This window comes from Gigantopelta aegis, chromosome 11 (assembly GCF_016097555.1).
Source record: "Gigantopelta aegis isolate Gae_Host chromosome 11, Gae_host_genome, whole genome shotgun sequence".
In the NCBI taxonomy this organism is placed as follows: Eukaryota; Metazoa; Mollusca; class Gastropoda; order Neomphalida; family Peltospiridae; genus Gigantopelta; species Gigantopelta aegis.
In genome coordinates this window covers 1,725,984-1,738,816 of record NC_054709.1, presented here as the reverse complement: position 1 = coordinate 1,738,816, position 12,833 = coordinate 1,725,984, and the positions used below count along the sequence as shown (strand labels likewise).

Genomic DNA, 12,833 nt, shown 5'->3' with positions numbered 1-12,833 from the left:
ATTTATATATCAACTTCCTCCAGTGTCATATTTAAGTTAAAACCCAGTTGTGTATAAGGTAAATGGATATATATCTCATCTTCCGTATACACACACACACACACACACACACATTTACGTTGCTATATAGAAACAAGCTATATTTTGTTTATTACAAGTCTAGAACTCAACTATCTCTGATTATTATGTCAACCAGTACCGTAAATGGATACACATTTCCATCTGTTACATATTTATGTTGCCACAGTAACAAGCTATCTGACAAACCTCAGTGTATTTTTTGTTATCTATGAGATAAATCACAATCAGTAAATGGATGTACATCTCAATCTCTGGCAGTAGGGGCTGGTTGACAGCCTTCCCCGACCGTGGCCGAAATGGAAGCCCCAATCCATTCATTTCAGCAGGCTGAAAAGACAAAACAAATATATATACAGACTGAGAAACAAGTCAAGGACAGGACTAGCTCTGGGTGAGCAAAACATTTCGCTAAATTGCCTATTAAAACCTTTAAAAATTCAAATATTTTCTAACATTATATATCAATTATTTCATGACATTTGCAAAAATAATTATACCTTAGGAGTGAAAAATAAAATTCCTGTTATGTCTATATTTTTCACACAGAAATATTTGTTAAAAATCAATAAACCATATAATCCTCAGGTTTTGTTTTTAAAATGTATCATGTGACCTGGCGGCCATCTTTAATTTGCGCTATTTGCTCCTGAGAAGAGAACCCAAATTACACTGAAACCTTTTTCAAAAATGTCATTAAATTTGGATGAATCTGATAAACCCAAGTATAGCATTTTGTTTCTAAGATCTTAATGGTAATTTCCAAACAGCACAAATTAATAAATTTTGAATAGATTTTTTATGAATAAAAACTTGAACTTATAGCATGACTTTATTGCATCAGTTACCATTTGAAGCATATTTTTAATATTGCCCTCCTATATTTTTTTATTATCATCCATTAAAGTCTTTTGTAAGAGATATCGCTGGCACTATAATTTGCGATATCTCCTTTGATATTCTCCTAGGAGATATCGCTTCTTATAATCTTGATTAGTAAAATTTTAATCACAAATCATTATTTTGTGATGTCACTGTGTTATGTTTCTGCACTAAACCTATCATTAGTGACGTCACACCACTGTTGTCCTGCTAGTTAATGAATCTACCGCTGCCAAATATATCGACATTCAACCAACATTACTGACATTATTTACAATTGTTGTAAATGAAAAGAATGATAATGGATAATAAAAAGAATACCCCCTCGTGTCTTGTGATATCATAATTTATCAGCACTCGTTGATAAAAGAATAAAAATCCTCTGCAAGCCTCAGATTTCATACTTTTATCAGCTTGTGCTGATAAATTATGATATCACAAGACACGAGGGGAGTATCCTCTATATATTCTCTTAGTTGTGCCATGGCGACACCACATGGCACCATAATAATCTAAGTAGGCATACAGTCATTTTCAGTACCGTGTCGGTAAAATCACAAAAGTAAAATTTCATTTCTCATGATTATTACATCGAGTACGACTATTCAATGAAAATAATATATATATGGAATAATTTTTTTAAGAACAGTTTCCAGTGGGTTCTCATGATCACAAAGCACAGAACCAAAAAAGTGTTTCCCATGAAATTTGAAATTCTATGGAAGGATGCAACCTACAGACCTTGTCTTTTAAGGTGCGCGACGAAAAACAATGCATGTTACACTTAAAAAACAGCGCACGTAAAATAATGTTGTATACTGATTGCAACTATACTCTTCAAAAAAAGAAACGCAAAAGGGTACAAATGGGTTATAACTCCGATTTTATGTTTCCTACCGGTTCATGCTTTGTGAATATAAGGTCATTGCATGTCCCAAACACATTCCCACGGTTACATTCGATAAAACGCAGCTACTGTACAATAAAGTTCCAAAATGTGAATATTCGCAAAAACGCAGCCACGTGCAAACCATGTCACCACTGCACGTGCGTTGTCTGCACGTGCAACATGAACACCGACAGTATAAAAATGCAGGGTGTTCGCTTGCCTGGCCTCTGTATCAGGCCGACAGTTGACAATCCAGGACATGCCACGTCTCAGTGAACCGCAGAGAAACAATGCCATCGGCCGACTAGACGCAGGCGAATCCAGAACGGCCGTTGCCAGGGCATTCCATGTGTCCCCAAGCACCATCTCCAGACTGTGGGACCGTTACCAGCAACATGGATCAACACGTGACCTCCCTAGATCCGGTCGACCACGGGTCACTACCCCCGGGCAGGACCGCTACATCCGGGTACGCCACCTTCGGGAACGATTGACTACTGCCACCTCCACAGCCGCAGCAATACCAGGTTTGCGCAGGATATCCGACCAGACTGTACGGAACCGCCTACGTGAGGTAGGAATTCGTGCCAGACGTCCAGTTCGAGGTGTCATCTTAACACCACAACACCGTCGACTCCGACTGCAGTGGTGCCAGATTCATCGACAATGGCCTCAACTGCGATGGAGACAGGTGTGGTTCAGTGACGAGTCCCGATTTCTGCTCCGACGTCATGATGGAAGATGTCGCGTGTATAGGCGTCGTGGTGAACGTTATGCGGCAAACTGCGTGCAGGAAGTGGACAGATTCGGCGGGGGTAGTGTTCATGGTGTGGGCAGCCATCTCAACTGGCAGAACTGACCTGGTCCACGTGCAGGGCAACCTGAATGCACAGGGCTACATTGACCAGATCCTCCGGCCACACATCGTTCCAGTTATGGCCAACGCCAACGCAGTGTTCCAACATGACAACGCCAGGCCTCACACAGCACGTCTCACAACGGCTTTCCTACAGAACAACAACATTAATGTCCTTCCTTGGCCATCGATATCACCGGAGTTGAACCCAATTGAGCATCTATGGGACGAGTTGGACCGACGCCTCCGACAGCGACAACCACAGCCCTAGACCCTGGCCGAGCTGGCAGCAGCCTTGCAGGCCGAGTGGGCCACCATCCCCCGGGACGTCATCCATACTCTGGTTGCTTCAATGGGCAGGCGGTGCCAGGCAGTTGTCAACACACGCGGAGGCCACACCCGGTATTGACTCCAGATGACCTTGACCTTGGTGGTGTGTCCTATCACTTACTCACAATGGACTAGAGTGAATTGTGAACAATCCTGCAACATTTGGTAATTATCGGACTCACCATTCAATAATTAAATCAATTCTCCAAATGTTACAACAATGTGGTTTTGCGTTTCTTCTTTTGAAGAGTATATTTACAAAACCATATGTAGCTGTTTAATAATACGAGAACAATTAAAAATGTGAGGAGAATCGTAGTGTTCATGCGACCTTTTAATATATGACTGGTACCTATCTTTCCTATACAAATTGGAAAACACTGGTTTAATAGACATTTTCAAAACTCATTTGCCTATTTAATTTATTATTAATCAGAAAGTCCACTTTTGTAAGGTAATATATCATAACATACAGCTAACTCATTTATTCTGTGCATATAGTTTTGAAAATAAAAAAGGAATTGAATTAAATAGTGGCTTCTGCAGCCTACACAAATGAACGTGTTATGGAAATCAGCGAAGTTGGTAAAATTGTCTCGATTAGTACATAACTGTTAGCTAAAAAAGCTTACATGAGGTCCAGAAAATGGCAAGCGTGTAACTTTCTACTTTGCTTAAAAAAGAAATGAAATTGATACAAAGACAATTCAAAAATAGACAGAATAATACAAAGAAGGAAAAGGTATGTAGCAGGGCCGTAGATAGTTTTTGTTTGGGGGGGGGGGGGGGGGGGGGGCGGGGCGGCAACTGAGTAGTTAATAGTCTAAAACGCGCAACTGCCCCCCACGGCCCTGTGTAGGAATAGGCCTAGGTCTTGTTTACAAAAAACACTCCTTTTTTTATGTCTATTATTTTATTTTATTTTTCACGTTCATCAAACCATCTTAACACTGAAAAGGTATCTGTAATGGTGTGCATCAAATTATCTGAATAGTACATATTGTAATAAAAAAATCAAATTGTCTGCATCAGTGTATGTCATAATTATATTCCTATAGTACTGCTCCTGAAATTTTTGAATAACTCTATTGCTGAAAGGGAAATGAAGTCAGCCTACATTAATGAACCAAGCATAAAATTAGAAGAAAACATTATTGGTTCATTTTTGCGACTAAAATAAAATTCACAATTGGTGAATTTGACGAGTGCCAGAGCTATCACGGCAGCATTAAATCTTTAAGGAAGAGATTTATTTTACTTGCAGAATTTTCAGGAAATCACATTTCAGGACATCTAGTTTTCAAAAATTTAAAGGGGAACATACAGGTACCCCGAACACCCAAGAAACTTTGCTTTGCGCCCTCGATCTGTCGGCCCTCTCAATGTCTCCTTGCTTCCTGCGCGTCTGTCAGGGCTTTTTAGTCTAGATCTCAGTCAGCCCCCTCAATGTCTACTTGCTTCCTGCGTGTCTGTCAGGGCTTTTTCAAGTCTAGATCTCAGTCAGCCCCCTCAATGTCTCCTTGCTTTCTGCGCGTCTGTCAGGGCTTTTTAGTCTAGATCTCAGTCAGCCCCCTCAATGTCTACTTGCTTCCTGCGTGTCTGTCAGGGCTTTTTCAAGTCTAGATCTCAGTCAGCCCCCTCAATGTCTCCTTGCTTTCTGCGCGTCTGTCAGGGCTTTTTAGTCTAGATCTCAGTCAGTCCCCTCAATGTCTACTTGCTTCCTGCGTGTCTGTCAGGGCTTTTTCAAGTCTAGATCTCAGTCAGCCCCCTCAATGTCTCCTTGCTTTCTGCGCATCTGTCAGGGCTTTTTAGTCTAGATCTCAGTCAGCCCCCTCAATGTCTACTTGCTTCCTGCGCGTCTGTTAGGGCTTTTTCAAGTCTAGATCTCAGTCAGCCCCCTCAATGTCTACTTGCTTTCTGCGAATCTGTCAGGGCTTTTTCCAAGTCTAGGGAATCGTTTTAAACTTACTGGAATGAGGTACATAAAGAGTTCATCCTTGCTCGCCTGTGCCTGGCCAGTGAAGTAACCCTGGATGAGTTTCCGCAGAATCTTCACACTCAGTTTCCTTCTGATCGTGACGAGGCCGCGCAGAGCTCTCGACATGAAGCGCGGTTCTTTCGTCGACACGGCCTTTTCAATCTGGCGAACATGCTCCCGGATATCTGGCAATAAAATAAAACATTCCTTCAGCAGGGAAAATAGTTTACAAATTATTTACGAGCTGTTCAATAGCTAAAGTTAATGCTATGTAATGTCAGGGTTTCTGTCAGAGGGTAAAACGGTTATGGCACCATACCCAAATTTGTTTGCAGATTTTATTTTTTTAAGTTAACCGTTTGACAAAATTAATTACTGTTATCATTACTGTATGACTTCCTTAACCCTAAACCAAAACATAACCCATTTTCTTCTTGGGGGAGACTTCCTATACCCACTACTGACTGTGGTTGCATTCAATTCCACAGTGACATACCCACAAATTTCTTTCTGGCAGAAACACTGAATACCCAACAATCAGGGTGGTTGATTGCAGAGTAACTGGACGTACATTTATAAACAATCTAGAAGTCCAATGGACTACCAGGTTTAGACATCTGGTAGTCCTATCGAGAAACCGGTTGTGAAAAGATCCTGAGTTACCGCTAAGGTCGAGTCATTATCCCTGTCCTGTTATTCAGTGTAGTAGATGCGGCCCAAGTAATCCAGCTATGTATAGATCGCCCATGACCTCACTTTGTAGCCCAAAAAGGGTAAAATATTGACCCAATACCAATACCGATATTGAGCGGTATTTTTGGTATACTCGGCTTTAAATGCATGCCTGAGTTAAGGCTCACTTGCTAATTTCATCTAAATAAAAGTAAATTCCTTACACAAGGCTCTCGTCTGATTTATACTCAACCCAGTTTGCATTCATCAGATGTATACTCAATGGCCGGAAAATATTTTCAATCCCGAAATTTCAATATTTTAAAATTTGCTCAGTACGGTAAATTTATATTGATATGATACGATATCCGATACCGATACTGAAGGATATATTATCCGGCTCTAGTTATACACGCCTAAGATCCCTATCAGGGCTAGCCCTGGGTGAGTAAAGAAATTGGTCAAATTGTTTATTAAATGTCAAACATTGCACAAATCAAGTTATTTAAAAAAAAAGTCAGTTATTACATAGAGGATAATAAATGAGTTACCAGTTATTATCAAATTTATGTCCCGAGTGAAATAATGTTTAGTTGTCATGAGCTTTAGCGAGTGACAAATGAAAATTATTTCACGAGGGACATAAATTTGATAATAACTGATACCGAGTTTGTTATTCTATTTATTACCTGACCTATTTTTTCTCTAAAAGCCTTAATTTTCGACACATACATGTACATGTATAGAAACCATACAAACCACTTTACGCACTGATATAACTTTGTAATTTAATCACGTTCACAGATAATTTTCAAAAACACAAGTTCTCTTTATTCTGGTACAAAATCAATAATGAAATGCATTAAAAAATTATATTTTGTCGTAAACACAAACTCTTTAAACTACACGATGTCATTGTGTGTGTTTGCCAAATCATGATGACGTCATATTTAGTACCGACAAGGTCATTGGTTTGTAAGCATCAAATCATCCAATAGTATTGCTCGTTAAACCAATGCATGATAGTTTCTCAGTGAGAAATTATGATCTGTATTTTCCCGTTATGAGTGCCTGCTGGGGTAATAAATAAAATTATTTCACCAAACTAAAATACAATTCGCCAATTGCTTTCAAAATTTGCGAATTTGGCCAATGCCATAGTTAGCCCTGCCTATGTGAATCTTTTTCTGGGGTAGATTGTACAATTTTGATATTTGGTCCTTAATCAGTCAAAATTTAAATGTACAATCTCAAAATTACAATAATCAAGCGTACTTTATTAACTTATTCTGCAGAAAAATAATACGAGGGTACATAATAAAAACAAGACAGGTCATAATTAAGTGTCCTTAATAGGTGGTTATGAGATTGATGCTGAACAGCATTTCAATAGTAATACTAACACATTTTGTATCTAATTAGTATGCTCAAATCAAAATAACTTGTATATCACTAGCAAGACGTTTAATCCCTGATTAAAATATAAAAAGAATTGTAAGCATATCTAAAACAATTGACAGAGATATCTCATTTCCAATTTGCAAAAAAAAATAAATAATCAAAATTCCAAGTATAGACATTTTTCATTTTACGACTCAAGTCAACCATAAAACTGTAATTTCAAGAGCTATGTTTATGAAAATTGATATATATATATATATATATCCATATATGTATATATATGTATATATGTGTATATATGTATATATGTCTATATATATATATATGTCTATATATATATATATGTGTATATATATATATATTTGTATATATGTATATATATGTGTGTATATACATGTGTGTATATATATGTGTGTATATATATGTGTGTATATATATATATATATATATATATATATATATATATATATATGCAGTACCAAAATAAAAGTACCTATAGATATAAAAGGCATCTTTAATGTTTAATAATAATATATTGTTTAACTTCATACAAATACAGTGTGTGTGTGTAAGAGTTGCGGTTCGTGATATAAAAAGACTTGTATTACTTGACTTCTTTATTTCAGGATCAGTAATTGTTGTCGCCAATGGATGCATCTGTACAAACATCGCAACTGTTTTATCAGATAAAGCCAATGAATTTGCATCCATTTAATAAGAGAATAAGTAGTTTATTTGTAAGTAATTTGGCAATCAAATGCTAGTCTACAATCCTGTGAAAAAGAGTTGTCGTTCCTGAATCGGTTTTGTAGTACCACCAGTACAATTCAAATGAATATTAAATAAATATGGGGGTTTATGTGAAACAAAAGCAAAATATTGAACAAATACATGCCTTCATGTATGAATATTCAACGAAAATAATATATATAATTTTTTTTTTTTAATTATGTTTCTGATATCACAACTACCAAAGAGGGTGTTTGACACAATCACAAGACCTGATTTTGATTGTTGTGTTTACCAAACTTCTCAGTGTTCCGGTTCAGGGAAACCCAAATAAAAAAATATTTACGATTTTTAAGCTGCCTGTTGTTAGAATTTGTTTTTAATTATTATATATTATTATATTCGATCTGCAAAAAGTATGCTACATTTTTGTGCCTCTACTGTAGTGAATAGTACACATAATCGATAAATAACACATTTTATTGTAAATAATTTTCAGTGTATATATTGTTTGGGACATCGATGGTATATCGAACATAAGTTCTCTTACTATAATCTAGCCCGAGTACTCTGCTGTGCGAGAGCTGGACGGATATTTTGACGGTATGATTGGTCTCTGCTGTGCGAGAGCTGGACGGATATTTTGACGGTATGATTGCTCTCTGCCGTCAGAGATCACGCTATAGTGAAAACGTGGAATGGCTGACTACCACATGCAAGCCATAGGATTTCAAATTTCATGGGAAACACTTTTTGGGTTCCGTGCCCTGAGATCATGGGAACCCATCGGAAGCTGTTTTTGGGTTCCGTGCCCTGAGATCATGGGAACCCATCGGAAGCTGTTTTTAGGTTCCATGAAAACAAGTTATGGGAACCCATTTCTTATACCATAATGCAATGGATTGTCAAAATGCTATGCAGGTTGGGTAATATGTTTGAATCTTGCCAACTGACTTATTATTTTAAATGACAACAAATAAAGGTTCCAATCCAGCCAACTGACTGTTGTTTTACATCAAATAAAGGTTCCAATCCAGTCAACTGACTGGGGTTTTACATCAAATAAAGATTCCAATCCAGTCAACTGACTAGTTATTTTTTTTTACATCAAATAAAGATTCCAATCCAGCCAACTGACTGGGTTTTTTTTTACATCAAATAAAGGTTCCAATCCAGCCAACTGACTGTTTGCATTACGGCCAGGTCTGGGCTGAAAGAGATGAGTCTGTCCAAGCTACCGATTATCCAACGCACAACCTCGTGAAAAGAGACGTTTTCAAACTCAATATTTTCGACACAGTCGCGCCCCAGTTAGCCCCCATATACCACTGTGTCGATGTGAATGTGTGGTCTGGACCCATCTGTGGGTGCCGAGCTTCCTCTAGTGCAACCTTACCTTATTTTAAAATGAGTTCGCGCACTCCCATGTGCATTTTTAGATGCGCAGTTCAGCCGTCATCGAACTTTGATGCAAGTATGATTTATATTTTCAGATCACGTGGAATTTTACTTTCGTAATCCGGAATAAACCTAGTTATTATGAATGTCATCAATGTTTAATTCTCAGTCAGGTGTGCCATGTCGCAGGTTCTTCATACATGGATGGTAAACAGCTTTTTTTGTGTGTAGTCAGAGAACCTGTCGTATTGAAATCGAAACCCATGGTCAGTCCCACGATAAGGAGGTGGTACACAACCTAGCTGGTAATTTAAACCAACAAACTAACGTCAGCGGTCACCAAAAACGTTCTGCGATTTTAACCAAAAGGACGAGTCAGGTCAGGTCATAGGGTTTAACGTGCACATTCAGAACAAGCTGTTGTAGCGCACGCCTGTCGTGGGCACAAGTGCTTGCGAAGCAAGCTCTTCCGTCCAAGACAGGGGTGGGGGGTGGGGAGGGGGTGGTTGTCTTCTCGCTTACGACTTAGCACAAGGAGCAACGAAGACCGGATGTGGCTGGTCGAGGCAGAGGCGGAAGTAATAATCTTGCAATTTCTCAGAAGCAGAATTAAGCCAAAAAGTTGAAGTAATTTGTTGCGTTATGTCCGAAATATTGCTGGTGATTGAACGCAAATTTAGACGGTTCGGCCAAAAATTTAAAGGGTCAAGAAGGACTACAGCCTGCTATTTATACCACGGATAGGCGATGACAACTCATGATAACAACGCTTAGGAATGACAAACGACTGGACTAGCAAATCACGCTAAGAAAAGAAACATACACAAATCAATAATTGTTTAAAAGTAACAAATAATTGGGAGTTGGGGGCGAACTGACTGAAAGTTGGGAGCGAACTGACAAATAGTTGGGGGAGAATCGATTTGGGCGAACTGGTACATTGGGCGAACACGTCAAACTAGGGCCGAACTGACTGGGGGCGAACTGTCTTGGAGGTGAAACGTCATGGATTCAATCATATGATAATGATATTGGTAAACTGTCAACAAAGTAAATAAAAAAAACACTTATTGGATACGCTTTTAGCAGAATTATTTTCTTAGTGAGGTTTTTTGATTGTAAATATGCCAAAACCCTGGTTTTTGGCATATTTCTGGTGACCCATCTCCGACGGCAGAGACTGAGAGCAATCATACGGTCCAAATGTCCGTCTAGATCTCGAACGGCAGAGTACTCTGCCTAACTATAATCTATCTAAATTAAAAAAATATATCAATCCATTACTTTGCAAGATTATAAGATACACAATTTTACTCTCCGTACCCTATTTTAGGTATTAATGTTTCACATTGTTACCCTCCAAAGTTAGAATATCAGGATCTTTCTTCACTTCTTCCTCTTTCTTTTCTCCTTCAGACGGAGGACTGGAAACGTCTTTCATTTCCACATCCTGAAATTTAACCATTGTATGTTAAATAATTATGAGATTCCGGATGAAAGACGCGAAATTTGTGTTAAAACAGACTCGTTAAAGAGTTCAAAACAAATCAGTGAATGATTTGCAAATTTCAGCACAGGAAGTTTACGACTGCAGAACTGCTATTGATCTTCTTTTATAATTTCCTCCTTTGTTACTAGACGATCCAACTTTAGTTCAAGGTGCACGGTGTGTTACTGGATTATGACACGTTCGTACCTAGTCTAAAATAACTAGTGATTCTTGGGAGGGATTTAACCAAATCATGACATCTTATCCAGGTAGACAGAAATGACACTTTAAAACCTTTTCGTATTTGTATGAAAAGCGGGAAGGGGCGGGGGTAAGTAGGTGTCTGCGAGAGACTACTGAGTTTACCATTATAAGATGATTTTATAAGCGTCGGGAAGGGGTGGGGTGAAGGGTGTGGAGGGGAGTAGGGAGGGGAGTAGGGAGGGGAGTAGGGAGGGGAGTAGGGAGGGGAGTGGCGTCTAACTCAAGGTTAAAGTTTTACGTTTAGCACCATTTGTAAAATAAATAAATAAAATATCTTTACGTCAGGACTACCTCGTTCATAAAAAAAAACTACATCTTTCCGACAGAGGGAACTTTGATATGCCAGTCGTGGGGCACTGGCTGGGCCGGAGGGGGAACAAAATCTTTGAACGGGTACGCTGAGGTGATTTAATCCTACGATGCAAGTACTTGAGGCGAGCACTCTGCCCACTGAACTAAATCCCGCCTTGAATATTAATAAAAGCCATATGGTGTGTGTTATGTATCTACGTGTGTGTATTTATGTGTGTGTTTGTGTGTGTATGTGTGTTATGTATCTACGTGAGTGTGTGTGTGCGTGTGTGTAATAGGTGTGTGTGTGGGGGGGGGGGGGGTGCGTGTGTATGTGTGTGTGTGTTTGTGTGTGTGTGTGTTTGTGCGTGCGTGTCTTTGTGTGATAGGTGTGTATGCATGTGTGTGTGTGTCTCTGTGTGTATGTCTGTGTGTGTGCGCGTGTATGTGTGTGTGTGTATGTATGTGTATGTGTGAGAGAGAGAGTCTGTGTATGTGTGAGTAACTGAGTGTGTATGTGTGTGAGAGAGACAGATATAGGTGTGAGTCAGTGTGTGTGTGTGTATACCCGACAAGTACACCTAGTGATCACAACGCCCCTGGGTTCCAAGAATATATTCTGACCCCCAAACCCCACAAAAAAAAAAAAAAATCCTAGCTACGGCCCTGAATATGAACAGCCGATGCGAGCACGACACAAAACCACATCATTGTTCCTGCATCGCACGTAGGAGGACTGCCACTCTCCCAAGACTGGCTTCACAGAATGTTCAAAGCTTGTTCGCCCAAATGAAGGAAAACAAGACTTTTGATATGTTATTGAAAATGAAATTGGCCATTTTAATGATACCAAATATAGCTAGAGTATATTTAATTCTCGGTTAATTCTATATGCGACCAGACGAATACCAAAAACTTAGGGAAAACCCCCAAACAAACTTAGTTAACAATGTTGATTATTTAAAACTCTTGCTTCATTGAAAACCCCTGTTTTCCATTCTTGATTGACCTGCAGACCTGTCTGCTATAGTTGGTCAGTGTTTCACGGAAATCTTTATTTGTATGCCTTTATTATCCACACGAGGCGGGATGTAGCCCAATGGTAAATCGCGCGCTCGATGCGCGGTCGGTCTGGGATCGATCCCCCATCGGTGGGCCCATTGGGCTATTTCTCGCTCCAGCCAGTGCACCACGACTGATATATCAAAGGCCGTGGTATGTACTATCCTGTCTATAGAATGGTGCATATAAAAGATCCCTTGCTACTAATTGAAAAGAGTAGCCCATGAAGTGGCGACAGCCGGTTTCCTCTCTCTATAACTGTGGTTCTTAACCATATGTCTGACGCGATATAACCGTAAATAAAATGACATATTGAGTGCGTCGTTAAATAAAACATTTCCTTCCTCCCTTCCTTCCGCGTAGTGGTTAGGCCATCGGTCTACAGGCTGGTAGGTACTGGGTTCGGATCCCAGTCGAGACATGGGATTTTTAATCCAGATACCGACTCCAAACCCTGAGTATTGGCTCAATGGGTAGGTGTAAACCACTTGCACAGACTAGTGATCCATAACTG

General features: G+C 39.3%; 1 protein-coding gene across 1 annotated transcript in view; it reads right to left on the bottom strand.

Annotated features, from left to right (window-relative positions):
* Positions 1-12,833, bottom strand: part of LOC121385009 (26S proteasome non-ATPase regulatory subunit 3-like) — a 39,288-nt gene that overhangs the window by 19,887 nt on the left and 6,568 nt on the right. The window contains exons 2-4 of the mRNA XM_041515537.1: positions 10,570-10,663; positions 5,005-5,198; positions 268-408 (exon numbers count right to left, since the gene is read on the bottom strand). Of these exons, the coding sequence (XP_041371471.1) occupies positions 268-408; positions 5,005-5,198; positions 10,570-10,663 (429 nt within the window). The remainder of the gene's footprint in view (positions 1-267; positions 409-5,004; positions 5,199-10,569; positions 10,664-12,833) is intronic.